Below are 17,511 nucleotides of genomic sequence, written 5' to 3'. Positions count from 1 at the left end.
TTTATATCCACCCCCCCATATCGTCCAAATGAGCTGAGCTGGTCTCATTTGTTTGTGCTGGTTTGTGCTGCAAAAAGTTTCGTTTGTGCTGCTTTAGTTTTTGAGATATTAATATATCTATATTGTCACGCAGCCCCCCATATCGTCCAAATCAGCTGAAAAAGCTCTCATTTGTTTGTGCTTCGTTTGTGCTGCTTTACTTTACAGTACTGGGGTTAATATTAACCGTTTTCCGGGGTTTTAATCTTTTGGACCTCCAGGCTCCGCACCGGGAGGTCTACCCGGCCCAGGGGGGCCCTGTCCCGGCCACAGCGACCGCCACACACCGCCCCCAAATCCTGGAAGTCAACACTGACATTTTTTCACTAACTCCTGGAGCTCCACACCCAGGCTTTCACAGACGCTTAGCCGCCCCAGTACACACACAGCCGCACATGCCTACGTACACACACACCCGCACATGCCTATGCCTACGTACACGCACACACACGCACACCCATGTGGCTAGCGTTAGCTGCTAGTTTTAAGCTAATAGCTCGCCAAATTCACATCCCTTGCCGTCCCAAACTCTCTCACACGCACACAATGCTCCGCCCACAACTAACTAAGCCTAATTATTATAATAGTTTTATGATGTTTACCACAATATTAGACACTCATTGAAACTTGAAAACACTTACTTCCAGCCATGTTGAAACGATTCTGGCTGGAGTGAGCATGCGCGCTCCCATACCTACACAGGTACGCGATTACGTCACGGCCGTATCTCAGGCACACAGACGCAAAGACTGCACCACAATACAGGATGGAGATAACACTTCAAAATAAAATATTAATAAAAACAACACCAAAAGTAGATTTTGGTGTAATTCAAAGGTTTTACCATAACAACCCTGTTACATATATACATATATATATATATTTTTATATATATATATATATATATATATATATATATATATATATATATATATATATATATATATATATATGTATATATATTTATAAAATCAGTAAAAGATAATGTGCATTTCATCCACTGCTGACTAGTGAATATTTGGAGATAGAGATAGGCAGTAGATGGTGTTAAATTTAAAGTGTGGTTCACCACAGAAGAGAGAGAAGAAGGCATAACTTAATAGAATATACAAAGAGCACCAAGCACGATCGAAATTAGCACATCATCGTGGCTTCCCATCTGTTATTGTAGTAATGTTAAAATCATTAATGTTGTCGTTTCCTCATCGATCAAAAATACCTCCTGTCATCTGCGGTTTCCGACATTGTTCCAGTGCTAGGAAATGCAGAAGCTGAAGTGATGTTACAACCAAATCCGTTTACACTGCAACATGCAACACTATTTTTTTTTGTCAATGAGCAAATCAAAATTAGGCATAAAACAGACTGAAAACCACCTATGCTGTTCTTCCTTTCCTCTCTAATTGTCTGTGTTTTATCAGTCAGTAACGCCTGCCCTTCAAATATGACTTGTTCCTGGTCCTGTCCTGTCTGGACTTGCAGGGCATTGCAGTGTGATTGACTGGATATGCCTTGTGCTGTCAGACAGATTTGTTCTACACAGGAGGAGTCAGTCATACGCCACCTGTTGTTTCTTTATGTATCGATTTACTTTTATTTTTATGTTTTTATTTCCAACCGTGTGATGTGAGCCGATGGGGGGGAGGTGGAGGTGGTTTGGGGGTGGGGGTAGACAGAGAAGGGAAAGGGAAGACAGAAGAGAGAACCAAGACAGTAATAGTAGTAAGTTGGACCAAAGAACATAACACAATGACAACAACAGCATCACTGCACTACAACAGCTGCACCAGTTTGAAGCAATTTACTGTGGAACAGACCGTGTGTGTCGGGGTTATCACTACATGTGGTTGGGAAAGAGAGTGGGGCAATGTGTCAATGTCCCAGCAGCAGGTCTATCAGGACACAGATGGACCAGGCCCTGGATGGCAAGAAATGGTGGAACCATAGACAGAGGCTCAGGGCCTCCCAAGAGAAGAGCTATCCACATCTGCCCCAACCATACACCCAGAGGTTAACCACGTGCACCCCCTAAAGAGGCACGAACTCCAGGGGACAGGGAGCAAAAATGTCCAAGCATAGGTACGGCCCAAGAGTCCCGGTCTCCAACAAACCTGAACCTGCAGTGTCACCATTATGGTCCCATAAAACTCCCAAGAAGTCAAGTCTCCAGCACTGGCCTCCATTAACCCATTAAAGCCTGAAGCGCCTGGAAAAAATGCCTCTAAAACCTGAGCTTCAATGCCGACTAAATGACCGATTTCTCAGCCTCTGTAGCAGATATAGGAACAAGATTTAAAAAGTATTTGAGAACTTACACCTGTGGCTTTCCTGTGAAATTTAGTTTATTTAGATACAAAAATGTAAAATTAAAGTGAATAACTATTTTCAATTAAAAAACAGTAAGAAAATAAAGTAAAGTATCAACTTGTGTCAGTGCCTTGATTTAGTCCTGATAGAGTGTGAAGAACAATTACAGCATGTAATGACTGTAACAGTCTGCTTCACATGTGACGGTGATAGAGCTTACAGCGCTGCGGCATCTGCAGGTAAATCCACTGTCACCACTGGTGCGCGGTTGTAAACACTCCGTCGATTACGGAGGTATTTATTGTCGTTATCGCCGACCTCGTCGTCTTCAAACATAATTATGTCTTAACCATAAATCCTGGTCGATTTGTTCAGCGCGTTCGAAGTTATCAGCGATGGCGTCATCGAAGACGAAACCCCTCAAAATCGCTGCCTTCATAAATCTCTCGGCTTTCAAAGTCCTCCATGTTTGTGAGAAGTAATTTCAAAACAATGTCGCGAGGAACCCTTATACCCCCCCGAAAAATTGACGTATCCGCTTCACCGGCGTCTATGGTAGAATAAAACGCGCAGCCGATCTCCCGGCGTCAATGGTAGAAGTGCGGCAATGCTTTCCCGGCGTCAATGGGTTAAAGGAACAGATTGCAGCCCTGAGCCACACCCCAGAATAGGTTTGCCGTGATGTGCTGTGGCCAGGCACATTTGCATCCCATCCCAAATCTCGCTTGCAAGCAGTAATGCCCTCGGCGTGCCATAGCTGTCCTGGGAGGACACTCCAGCCTATTAGCCTACCTGTTCATTGAAATAGGTTGTGGTGGTGTGTGTACATGAGATGAGAGTTGTATATGAGGTATGTTGCTATCGAAGGTGCAGCGAAAACTGGAGGAACAAATGTGGCATGGATACCACACCGCTGGCTCAGTCTAAATAGAATAGAATTGAATTAGCATCGCATTATTTTCTGGATTACTTACCCACAGCTGGTTTCTAGCAGACTGTCTCCAACCTGAAGGGAGGCCATGCCGAAGTCTGCTATCCTGATGTTGTTCTTTTCATCTAGCAACAGGTTCTCTGGCTTCAGATCCCTGTGGCTGGAAGAGTGAAAGACAGAACCACAAAACAGTCAGTGAAACATGAAGTAAAGAGTCACGTTTGGGAGAAATTAATTAAGTCCTGTAACACACGTGAATGCAACTCGGACACAACTGTGCACAGCAACCTGTTACTGAACATGCCTGTATCTCTGCAATGTCTCTCGCTTTGATCCATCTATGCTGAAACTAGGGCGCTCCCATCATGCCACCGGACTAGTGCGAGGTGTGACAACCCCCTGCTGTTTCCTTTTCTCTTTCCCTACCTCTTCACCCCTCATCCTTTTCCTCTCATCTCCCACACAGCCACCAGCAAACAGGTTGAGCAAAGGGCATCAGGGGGAAAGATAGCTGCAGAGGTGGTGGTCATTAGATGCCACTCATTATCAGTTAACACAGCAAGGGGTATAACATCTAGTGAACAGCATCTCTCTACTTAAAATAAACTGTTTCTTAAGAGCTTTTGCTCTTGCTGTGTCGGGGGTTAAAATCTCAATTTTGACGAGTGGCTGTTCAGCAGATAGATGAGTGGCATCAGCACAAATTTTACATTTTTTTCTGCATTGAAAACAGTTTTTATGACATCTATCAATGCTGAGGAGAGCAACACAGACTTTACACACACATATATTTGTGCTTACACTAATATATACAGTATCTATCGTTGCTGCTACCTTCTGACATATGTATATATTTGTGTTACTGATGGAAACCACAGGGCGAACCATAGAATCGAGAAGTGAAGAATGACGGCCAAATGCCAAGCTGCCTCAAATCAGCATGTATCGGGGAAGAGTTGCTCTTGCGCACACTGCATCACCTTTAGCTGATGAGCATCCAGCACATGTATACTGTAAAGCATTGGCCGGAATGACTTTCTTCGCTTACAGAAGGGGTGTAGTCAGTATTGGTCTTTGGAAAGGGATACTGGAAGACCAATTGGGCAGCCATGTGTAGCGACATTTGATTATCATGTCAACTGGGTATCCCACAGATAGATGGACTCATGACAGCAGAGCGTATGTATGTAATGTATCGATGATTAGAAATAAGATGTAAGTTACTTTGATGCTGTCCCCTGGTATTTTGCTTACGGAAGAAGAAAATAGTTTACCTGCTTCTGATTTTAGCTCCGGCCAATCATAGCGATCATATCAATCAACTGCGGTGCCAATTTGACATGCTGAATCACCCATGAAGCCATCGACAGGAGCAACAAAAGTCATAGTAATCTTCTAGTTAGACTAAGGGCGCTTTCACACCAACAGCGGTGGTGCGCACCAAACGATCCACTCGAAAACCAAAAACTCTAGTTCGTTTCGTTTTCGTTGGTGTGAAAGCATCAATCGCACTCGGGTCCGCACCAAATCAAGCAGACCGAGACCGCCAAAAAGAGGTGGTCTCGGTCCGCTTGACTCCGCACCAAATGTCAGACTCTAATGCGGTCCCTCTAGTGAGAACGCAAACTCGGGTCCAAACCACATCCTGCAGTAAATGCCATGGACATAGCCTACCTTGTAGGTCTTTGGCGCAATCTTCGTCTCATAGTTAGCACGACCACATTCATGAAAATAGCGCGTCTCCTCTGCCTGAAATGACGCGCTATACGTCTTCACCGACTCCAGTGCATCAGCTGATTGTTCTCCAGACGCATTCTCAAATTGGATATTTTGCCAAAAATGGCCAATACAGAGAATGTAATAAACGAAGATCAGAGCAAGTAGCAATGTGCAAACGTGTTGCTCCATAGTGAGTCAAAATTGCGCTTTTCTACTGGAAGATATATACACATTGATGAAACCAATTTTGGTTCATTTGCTGGTGTGAAAGCGGACCACACTGGAGTCATATATAGGTGCGGATCAAATAATCGAACTGTGAAAGCGCCCTAAGAATAAAAAGGGGATAAGGAAAACAGCTGGATGTGGCTGCCTTTGAAGAATGCCTCATCATAATGGACGTTTAACCTCAGATGACATCAGCTGCTGTACAACTTGTTTCCTGTCCCGAGGGATTAGCTGTCAGCTGGTCACTGGCAGTCCCTGTGATCACAGCTGTAATTGAAATAAAACACAGAGAGCATCTAAAACACTTCTCTCCAGGCTAAAACCATGGTTGACTTGACCATCATTTGGCAGTTATGTCAGTCACCTGAAAGTTACTCTTTTCAATAATACTCTCAATCCACATCATTTCCTGGGCTGTGAGACTGTACTGGGTGTCTCTGAGGTGTGTATGTATGCCTCTACAGCCCCCTTTAAACCTGGCATTAAAAATGCCTTTTCTGTGATCAGATAACGATCAAGTAGCTACTTCACCACACGTCTTTACACCTGGTATTAACATTGCGTCTCTGGTGTCCACATCAAGATCCGGTTTGACAGATCGGATAACAATCTGTTCTTGGGTATATTTGCATCTGTACTTAAAAGTGGCCAGACACGATGCAATTGCAATCTGATCACAGAAAAACACATTTTAATGACAGGTGTAATGGGGGCCTACTTCACCAGGTCAGTGCCACACATAGGCCACGTTATAAATTGACCAGTTCCATATCAGTTTTCAAAACCACAAGTTCACAGGTCACACTGGTGCCCACTTATACATAATTCATCAACATCATGTGCTTTTGAAGAAGACCCACAACTAGCTATTGCGACCATTAACTTTAGAAGTAGAAGTAGATTCATTTTCTATTTAATCTATTTAAATGTAGTTATTTTTTATCACACCCTGGTGCCTATACAATCATGTTTTACTTTCTGGTGAGACTCACCTTGCACACCAGAAGTATTTTCTGGAAGTCTATGGTGCCACAGAGTAAAGTGTCTGATTCAATTATTTAAACAACGTCTTTGGGAAACAAAAGGTTTTCAACTGCTGGAGTTTAGACTTGACAGAGGGCCCATAACTGTGTCCATGTGAACCAAACTGCAGGGACCTGGAAAACATTTAATGATGATCAAACCAAAGGCAGTGACAGCACTGAATGCAACTTGTGATTCTGACAGCGCTCAAACACACTAAGCTATTGACACCATAGGGTAGGTAAGCATCGCAATCTTCATGACCCCAATCAGAGAACTGAAGAGCCTCAAAAGGGTCATAAATATGTAAGTACTACCAACTGTCAGCGTCAGATGTAAAAGTGCACACTAAATCTTTACTGTAAATGTACCCATAAATGTGACATAAATACTGTAATTACAGGCCGATCATAATATGTGAAACACAAGGAGCCAAATCTCAAGAGACTGATGGACAAAAGAAAGAAGGCGGCAACATATTTATACACCGACAGTGTCAGGGGGGACAAATTGCATCTGGATGCTTTACTGTTTGTCAGGACCTGGGAATCCATAACAGGACATTAAACTGCCTCTCTGACACATTAGGCTGCACTTTGATACTGTAATCTTGCTCACGCAGCAGGCCTTGCAGCAGGGACCTCTCTAATATGTCACGCAGGAGTGGATGCTGTAAAGTGAACTCAACAGCTGCAATGAGCTTGGATGCAACTATAGTAATGCAGTAGTTTTTGGAACATGGGACATATCTATGAACTAAATGAAAGCTGCAACAGAAAGTATTGTAGTATTTTTTTTAAGAGAGTAGTATAATAGAAAACAAAGCAAATACTAAAGCATGGCCAACAACATGAGCATTTTTGCCGTTTATTGCATTTATTCATATCTATGACACGGGTCAAAGTTCAACTCATAGTCACCGTGAATTAAAATTACGATGTGGATGATTTTTAATTTTACGGAGCACTTGTGTTGTGCGTTCACATGTTTTCTGAGCAGGGTGTACTGTACAGCCCAGTGGGGCTGTTAAACATGATTCTTGTAATCTCACACCAAAGCTCTTAATTGCCTGTGATAATTTGCATGTGCCATATTGATATGTTGTGTTTTATGGAAGGGTTGTAATGTGTCTGTCCTCTCGGGGGCTTACATCCCCACAATTTCCCAGACACATTTATGGTGATGAGCAGTTGTAACTATATATTCTCCAGCTAAAGGGAAATACAGTTTTTTTTTCTGTAAGGCTGTATTTTTAAATATACAACACGGCTTTTATTGACTAAATAGAACAATTGAAATTTAATATGATGGGTTTAAACTGTTCCACCATGGATGGATGGATAATAGCACACCTGCTTTTACATTTTCATGAAGCACTATCCTGGTGTTATTGTGAGGTAGAGAGGGGGTTTTAACCATCATTTTGAGTTGAAATGCATCCATTTAGCCCATAGCACACCTCTGTTACCATCCTCCTCCTGTCCTTTTCTACTTGTAATGCTTTTTGACCCAATTAGAGAGATAGAAAGGGCTTTTGGCTCATATTTTATTAGGAGCATTAGGAAAAGAGGGCTACATTGTGACTGCTGACATGGATGTGGAAGGCACAATCACTCATTAGCCACCAGGGTTAACTGCAGTATATCAAAGCATGGTATAAAAGACTTAACAAAGAAAAGAAAAGATTTAGGAACACAGCTGTGAAAACAAAGCTAGTATTATTTCAATGCTCATACCTATGCAAATGTTTTAAGGAGAGGGGAATGCTTCAATTGATCATACATTTGTGTCATGATAATATAAATTCTCTTGAATAACTAGGTTTAAGTGTCCCAACTGCTTTACACAGTGTTAATAGCTTCCTGTCATGTGCTTTGTGTTTAAACTGGATAAGCACTGATAGGAAACCCGAGCCTTTTTAGTGTGTCATCTGGGGCATTTCTATCTTTTTCCTCTGGAGATGTGAGCAACACTGAGGAAGTAATGCAGTGTTGCATGTAATGCAGTGACTAAAAAAGAGGGATTACAATGATGGCTAGATCTGGAATAAACAAACTTTTTTTCTTTGTTGTGACAAATCTGTGTGTGCAACCCAGCGTTTGCGCTTAATCCTGAGGAGTTTGACTGGGGAAGACGGCACGAGCAGCAGACCTTTGACACAGCATAAACAGATAAGCTGTCAGAGAACCACTGGGGTGAAGGAGTGGCATACATATTAAAAACCCACAGCACATCAGGCATCTAACACATGGTGCTATGGTAGTGCTTTTTCTATTTACCATGAATGCACCAACTTTATTTTACTGCTCATTCACTTCCCTTCCCCAGACTTTCATCTTACAACCAAAAGAGTACTCTCCCTACATCAAGCTCAAGAGACAAAACTACTCAATCGCCATCCTCCTGCTCCATTTCTATATCCATTTTACCCATCCTCTTCTCAGCTCTCACCTCCTCCACTCACCCAGCTACACCTCAATCCTTTAACCAGCAGTGCAGGAGAAAAAAACATATCGGAACATATGGAGACAAGAGGACAAAGAAAAGGATTTCTATTTTGTGTGTGTTAGCAGCCTTCAACAATAATGATGATAGGACATCAGCACAGGTTTTCAACAAGGAGGAAGAAAAGACAAAGAAAAGGAGCTATGAGGGCATTGGCTTGCACGTCGTCACTGAAATGCCAGTAAAAACTGATTAATGCGCTTTTTTCTATCTATACGATCATGCTCACATTTGAATGCACAATGAAAACCATACAGCAACTCTTCAGAGCGGTGCCCATAAACTACTTCAGAAAAAGGGGGGGAAGTCATATACTAACATCATTAAAAGAGTCAGGCTCACATGGAATATGTAAAGAAAATAAGGCATTTGTTTGTTTTATGGAATCATTGAAGGGGGGGGGGGGGGGTACTGTCACTGGACAAATATCTGCGACTGTTTTTCATTCCTAAGTGGAGCTTTAGTGACAAATAAGTCACAGTCTCTATTAAATGCACCATAATTTGTACCTTTGCCAAGAACAAGGAGGTTTTCATTGACATTTCGCATAATTTCTGTCTGTAAAGCTTTATTTATTATTATTTTTTTAAACATCTCTACTCAGTATTGGGTTATATTGCCAATATTGACTTTACATATAACCGGTTTGACATTGTGATTAGACAGCTATTGAATTGACTTCATTATTCAAAAGGAGGCATTTCAATCTTGGTATTATATCTATGAAATGTACTTTATTTATCTATCAATATAAAATTACTGTTTATATGCCATGGTTGGACGTTTGATCAATTTTGACAAGCCCAGTGGAGAGATAAAATCTGATTAATTAAAAGAACCTGTGGCTCTCTTTATTTCCCTCTGCAGAGCAATAACCAAGCGATGGCATGGACTGATGCATGTGGCTCTGAGACTAAAGCAGCTAATGAAAGAGGGAGTGTGAAGGCAGGGGGTGGATATGGGTGAGAGGTGTGACTATGTCATTGTGTGGGTTTGATGTCACTTCTGGTCCAGGTCTTTGTGAGGATGCATGTGTCTAACATACACATCAGTGTCAGGGATACGGTGATGTGTGACTGTGTGAATGTGTGACTGTGTGTGTTTGTGAGCATGATTCACCTTCACTGTGCACTGGTGATCTCTGCCTAACCTAAACCGGACGGATGGTGATTTTATGTGACAGACGGTCTTATCTCACACCCACATACATTCACTTTATGGGGACTTGCTTTTTGACGACAAACATGAGTAATAACTGGAACGCACACATACGATGTTTGTATAGTGGAGGTTAAATCCCTCATTAATAACTGTGTAAGGTTGTCTGGTTAACCCTAGAACACCATTACCCGGGTGGTTTTCACCCAAGCAAATACATTAATGTGATTATCATGAAAACCAAGTTTTCATCTTCATTATTTTTATTTTTTTTTTAAGACATTTTTGTTCCCAAATTTACGGAGGCCCCCGAAGTGACATGAGAAAAAAATAAAAAATAAAAAATAAATCAGAATTTTTTGGAAACTCGAAATCTCGACTTTGAAACGACTTTGAAAGTTTCTTTTGACTGGCAGCCGCTCAAACATTTTCAATTGCACCATGTTCAGGGCTTCTTTGGTTCAGCACCATGGACAGTGGTGAATGTGGGGGTCCTCCGTTGTGATAACGGATCGGAGAGCCAGCAACAGGATTTACAGCCGAGGCCAGTATTAGTGTGTGTATAGGCAAACAAACAACAACCACAACGACCGTTACTCATTGCGTTATCACAAAACTACAATATTGAAAGTTGAAAGTGTGTTTCGTTTGTAGTAGGCAGTGGCAATTACGTTTCTTGAAAATGTATAACGTTTGTGCGATTATTGCAACACACGTATCTGTAAACACACAAACACATAAACACACTAGTAAAGTTGGAAAAAGTATCCTGTTAAACTGTTTAACACTCTCACCACTGTCCATGGTGCTGAACCAAAGAAGCCCTGAACATGGTGCAATTGAAAATGTTTGAGCGGCTGCCAGTCAAAAGAAACTTCCAAAGTCGAGATTTCGAGTTTCCAAAAAATTATTTAGGTATTGGAATTCACCCCATCAGTGGCTTTGGAAAAAAAAACATTTTTTTTTTTTTTTTTTTGGGTCAGTTACGACCCAAAATAAAACCTAAGTGTGAGGCTGAACTCTACTCTGTGGAGATGATGACATTCTCTCATTCCTCTGTTTCTCTTGTATAAACTTAACCTCTCTTCACCACTTAACGCGGTTCAATTGTGGGCAAAACACAGCTTGTAAAGTGTTCAAGGAAAACACACTTCACTCTTCTCAATCAATCAGTGTCTCTGCGGGGCGTTTGCAGTTATGGCAGACACATTGACTTCACTGGAGAGTGCATCAACCGTGCACACATGTATGTTGTTGAAAGTCAGAGCTGACGAGATGCAGCCAAAGATGTTGCAGAGATTTGGGGATAAACACTTAGTGGTTTCTCTTCTTTTTGCCCTTACTTATCTTTGCCTTATCTTCCTTGTAAGCAATCTTTGTGCGAGTCACATTGTCCCTCGTTCTCCCCATCAAGTCAAGCTGATGCCAATCTTCTTCATTCACAACGACACTTACATCCGTCTGGCTAAATGGAAATATTTGTGCAGAACAGATGCACGAGAAACTGAGAAATGGGGAGAACGGGAGGCATGCAGCGAAGGTAAGTCGAGGAGCGTGTGTTTACCACCCTCCGGATGATGAGTCACAGAGAAAAGAGAGCACTTCTAATGACCTGTGCAGATCCACTGCTCGGATGAGACGAAATGGAAGACATGATTGCAGTAAACTTGGTATTGAGGGGATGCTAAGATCTCATTAATGGGGATGGAAACAGACGTGAGTGTGGCTGCGTCTGTCTGTCTGTCTGCCCCTAATTAATAGGAGGAGTGAGAGCAGGCAGCAACAATCCTGAATAATCCTCCTCATGATAAATTTAAGTGTTAGCAAGGTTTTTTTTTTTAACAAGAAGAGTCAGTGAATGGTATTACAAAAGATCTGTGATAATTAATGCAGTTAACGTCAGTCCCACGTGTTTTATATCAATTCTCCTTATCTTTTTTTCTTGCTTCATAGGTTCATACATAAGAGAAAGGAAAAGGATGAGACATTCGCTGTGATGTTTGGATTGGAGACAGTGCTGTTAATGAGAGAGAGGAAGCAAAAAAAAAAAAGTTGGAGCTGGTGGTGGTGGTTAGTGCTGGGAGTGACAAGGGTGCACAGGATCAGAGCATGAGCTCGTCAGCGTGACTGCAAACAGGGAAAGGTTTGTTTAATAAGCTCAGGGAAGAATGGCTCTTTTTACATGACCGTTTCTTCTTATATTATGCAATTGGTTTCAGCTCATCAGGTTGATTTGTTTGTGTGTGTTTTTGATTCTTGTTAAGTGCCTTTAAGTACATTTTAAAGTGCTATATAAATGACACTGTATTATCATTAAGGCTTCAGTGCTTACCATTTGGTGATTTCTGTTATTGTTGATGTTATTCTACCTCTTTTGTGAACAGAAATGATGATTATTTCCATGCACCCTGCTTAACGACTGGGTTTTTGAGCAGTAGAAATCACTTCTGAAACTCTTTTGTGTGTTTTTATGACGCACAGCCTATTTGAAGATACTTTACTCTGTCAAAAAGACAAATCACTTCCTGTGTGCACTTCGGTACAACACACACACACTGAGGCCCTTAGTAAGTCACCTACCAAGTGTGAAGCCTGTCAAGTGAATTGTTGGGCAGTTATCTGAGTAATAGACAGACAAACAACACTAAGGTAAATAATTCCCATATAAATATATATATATTATTGTTTTCGTCTGGGGATCCAGATTAATAATCAGTCCACTTCACTTTATTTCCTAACTTGCATATCTTTCAACACATGCATGTGGCGATTACAGCTGGGCTCCATGTCATATTTGAAAGGTTTAGTGCCGACGCAAAGTGCTCGCTCTAAAAATGTGCAATTAACCATCAACACGAATAACAATTTACCAATTAAAATTAACAAATTAACATTGAGTGCAATTACTAAAATGTTAGGGTTGTATGTTGACCGGCTCACACTGGATACTTACACATACAAATCAACACAAAGAAGCCTTTAACAGGCAGAAAATAGCACAGAATTTATTAATCATAAGTATTTCTTAAAATTTTACATATTTTACAGCATTTTAAAGCTGAATTACAATTCAATTGCAGAAAGAAGACACAGGTGCACGACCCACCAGAAGGGTTAGGGTCTTTCTGCATGGAGTTTGCATGTTCTCCCTGTGTGTGCGTGGGCTTTCTCTGGGTTCTCCGGTTTCCTCCCACAGTCCAAGGACATGCAATATGGGGATTAGGTGAATTGGACACTCTAAATTGACCATATGTGTGATTGTGAGAGTGGATAGTTGTTTGTCTCTATTTGTCCTTGTGATGGACTGGTGAACTGTTCCAGGGTGTACCCTGCCTATCGCCCGATGTCAGCCGACATTGGCAGAGCTCACCCTGTGACCCTCGTGTGGAGGATAAAGTGGTAGAAGATGGATGGATGGATGGATAATGACCTTTTGCCATCCACCTGCTATACTGTCACGGCCCAGCAGGGGGCCCACACTTTGGGAAATGATGTAGAGGATAAAATGGAGGCAAAAGAACCTTTGCAGCCAAAAAAAAAGGAAAGAAAAAGAGACTAAGGGTGAATTCCAAATCCTTGCTTAACCCTCAATCTCAAACTCTCCCTCTAGTGCAAGTGCTGTCCAGATTCTCAGAAAAATTAAGTCGAGGGGCAAGTTTAGGGACTGTAACGCCCTCAATATAGAGATTGAGAATGCTTTGCGTGTTTTGCCATAACAAAGATGGTGCTGAAAGCAATGAAACGAGTACATTACAAATTAAGTATTTTCTTTGTTAATAGAGATATAAAAATGATGAAAACCATTGTATTATCTTAGTTTAGGCCCATATTATGGATTACTGATGTCATTGTTGCATAGCATTTATTTTTATTTTACGATCTTTTGTCAATAGCCGTGGTGTGTGGTAACTGTCAGCTGAATATGTCCGTGGTTGTGGTATTTGTATGAGTATCATCTTATAACTAACTGACAACCTAATAACTTGACTGAAAAACGGATCGTAATAAATAATCGTGACCTAAATGTGTTCTTCTTCTTCTTCTTTTTTGGAGTTGACAGACTGGACGCAGCTTTCACGTTATTCTGCCCAGCAGGTAAACTAGATTTCTATTTCCCATTGATAAAAACATTGTCATTATGTCATATTTATTATGATTCTCTCAGATTTCAAGACCAAGCTCTTCACCGATGTGTTAAACGGTTCAAACAATCACACAAACTTAAGCACATCATCTCTCTATAATCAGTGAAATGTAAAGCGATTTGGACACAATGATACCGTCGCTCAAATAACGGCTCCCAAAAGGCTTTATGATTAAAAGTAGTGGATAACATATAATTGCCTTCTCCATAAACTATAGTGTACAAGAACACAAAATAAATCAAATCACTGAAATTCAACCATACCCAATCATCCCATGACAAATCAGTTTAATTTGTTCCTTTTAATTGCCTGTGCAAAATTATGCAAATGTGCCTGCCAGGCATTTAGTACTCAGCGCCATGTTATAGGGGGTATTACACCATGACTGTTGTTTTACACTCTTGGTTTCCTCTTCATGAGCAGCAGAAAGCTAGACGGGAAACTTTTAAGTATGCTCGACTGTGCACAGGAGAGTACAAAATCCTCTCCACGGCGTTTTCTGCCACATTAGCCTTGGCACTGAAGTTATGATGGGCTCATATAAATTATCATCATGGCTGGGAATCATAGTGTGAATGAGAAGACAACGGCCATGGCCTGACCATGGCTGTGCGAGGGTTTTATGATGATATGTTAATGTTTGTAATTTGAAGCTCACTGCCTGTGAATATTATAGCAGGACGAGCAGCAAGGAAACAAACTCTTCACGTGCAGCACCTTTGATCCAGTTTTTACATTAACTACACTCTTAATATCCACCCAATTTGGAATTTGAACTACAACGTCACTACTCTTGACACCTGCTGAATATACAACTGAAGAATATATATATATATATATATATATTCAATAACACTAGCTTCACTCTTAATTACCAAAGCGTGATATGCTTTACAGAAGCAGATCTCAATATTTAAGGTTTTTTTAGATTTTTGTTGTTTTTATGTTATATTGTGTTGTCTTTGTGTTAAATTGTGTTGTTTTTATGTTATATTGTGTTGTTTTTTATGTTATTGTCTTTATGTTATATTGTGTTGTTTTTATGTTATATTGTGTTGTCTTTATGTTATATTGTGTTGTTTTTATGTTAATGTGTTGTCTTTATGTGCTGTCTTTATGTTATATTGTGTTGTCTTTATGTTATATTGTGTTGTCTTTATGTGTTGTCTTTATGTTATATTGTGTTGTCTTTATGTTATTGTGCTGTCTTTATGTTATATTGTGTTGTCTTTATGTTATATTGTGTTGTCTTTATGTTATATTGTGTCTTTATGTGTTGTCTTTATGCTATATTGTGTTGTCTTTATGTTAAATTGTGTCTTTATATGTTGTTTTTATGTTATATTGTGTTGTCTTTATGTTATTGTGCTGTCTTTATGTTATATTGTGTTGTCTTTATGTTATTGTGCTGTCTTTATGTTATATTGTGTTTTCTTTATCTGTTGTCTCTATTATATTGTGTTGTCTTTATGTTATATTGTGTTGTCTTTATGTGCTGTCTTTATGTTATATTGTGTTTTCTTTATCTGTTGTCTCTATTATATTGTGTTGTCTTTATGTTATATTGTGTTGTCTTTATGTGTTGTCTCTATTATATTGTGTTGTCTTTATGTGTTGTCTTTATGTTATATTGTGTTGTCTTTATGTGTTGCATTTATATTATATTGTGTTGTCTCATGCACCAAGGCAAATTCCAAATGTTTATGAGTTGAGCAATAAAAGTCATTCTGCTTCTGATTGGCCTACTGCTTATATGGTTTGTATAATATTACTTTAAAAAGCAGTCTATAAGTGGCTATAGGAAATGGAATAAATTGTGACTAAAAACAAAATCAATGAAGCCAGTTATGTATATTTTTCACACTAACCTTTTTTGAAGAATGGCAGCCAGTAATAACACAGATCTGTATCCCATGTATTATAAGCAGCAATTTTGCAGGAATTGTAAAGCTATTTTTTTGTCTCATTATATGTTAATGTTCTGGCACCAGTTACTGTCTCACATCTCTGCTTCAGGTTACACTGTTTCTCTTCATTTTACATGATTTCTTATTTCCATATAGTCTATGTGGGCTTGTTTCACCTCAAATCTGATGGATTTCATGTCCTGCCATGTTTTTTGTTATATTAGTCATGAGTTTAATTCCTGACTAGTTGAATGCGGTAACATGTTTTTGTTCCTGTCTCTTTTCTCTCCCTATTTCTGTTCAGTCACTGGAGATTTAGTTGGTAAAAATAAATACACTTGAACTCATTCTGCTCTAAGGTGTTCGTGCTCTGCTATGCAGAGACACAAGGACACAATACAGAGCAAAGGTACTCACTGTGAGTACATACACTCTGCTTTTCACATTCTGTTTTTATTCCATTTCCACTCTTTGTAAATGTGATGTTTTGTTTGTAATCTGCTGAACTTGTTTCTGTACATGATGTGACACCTACTGCACATCTGTCTGTCCTGGAAGAAGGATGTGGCTCTGCCTGAGGTTTCGGCTACTGTGACATTGGGCTTTATAAATAGAACTGACTTGACTTGATATTAAACACACAGGTTTGTGCAGCCAACTAGTTATTGCTTACTCTAACCTAGAGCTGCAACTAACGATTATTTTGGTAATCGATGAATCGGTCGATTATTTTCTCGATGAATCGGTGAATCGTTTAGTTCATAAAATGTCATAAAATGTTAAAAAACGTTGATCGATGTTCGTCGAACCTGGAAATGACGATGTTCTCGAATGTCTTGTTTTTGTCCACAAACCAAAATGATTCAGTTTGAATGATTTCTTTGTTTATGTGGAGCAAAGAAATAATGAAAAAATATTCACATTTAAGAAGCTAAAACAATCAGAAATCTTGTTTTAATCATGAAAAAAGCTTCAAACCGTTTATCGATTATCAAAAAAGTTGACGATTAATTTAGTAATCGATTTATAATCGATTCATCGTTTCAGCTCTACTCTAACCTTAACCTGACTACAATTCTACTACTAGTCCTGACAAGGTTAGTATTAAAAAAGAGAAAACAAACAGGTTGCCATGACTTCAGAGGAAATTGCATTGACTTACATTAATTTTTTTATCGTCTGACTTTAACCTTAACCACCAATTACTTCTGGCTTAATCCAGTGGCGACTGGTGAAAAAAAACGTTGGGTGATCGATTAAAAACAGACATAATGATTGTTGATCATCAAGTCCGCTCGGCTGTGGGCGGTCGTTGGGCGCTAAATTTTGTGCCCAAGCTGTTTTCCTATCTTTTGTATTGGAGGGGGGTATACTGCGCATGCACCATTTATAACGAGCATATATAATTTTGTGCCCCAAAGGAACAGGAAATAAGTCACATGACTGTTCACCGTTCTTACACTCGTATTACATGCGGCCCACCACGATGTCATGTTATAATGAAAACATGGCCAGTGACCTCCTCTGCCTTTAAACAGACAAGTGTGTA

The 17,511-nt window shown here is 40.0% G+C and overlaps 1 protein-coding gene across 1 annotated transcript in view; it reads right to left on the bottom strand.

Moving 5' to 3' along the window:
* The window catches only part of brsk2a (BR serine/threonine kinase 2a), a gene marked incomplete at both ends in the record, with an annotated part of 224,468 nt that overhangs the window by 50,217 nt on the left and 156,740 nt on the right, over nt 1–17,511 (bottom strand). Inside the window, 1 exon segment of the mRNA XM_083893512.1 lies at nt 3,321–3,437. Within this exon segment, the coding sequence (XP_083749638.1) occupies nt 3,321–3,437 (117 nt within the window).

The sequence above is a fragment of the Microchirus variegatus genome (assembly GCF_963457635.1).
Source record: "Microchirus variegatus genome assembly, chromosome: 8".
NCBI classification, from domain to species: Eukaryota; Metazoa; Chordata; class Actinopteri; order Pleuronectiformes; family Soleidae; genus Microchirus; species Microchirus variegatus.
Note: the sequence above shows the minus strand (reverse complement) of the source record. Positions and strands in the feature narration are given on the sequence as shown.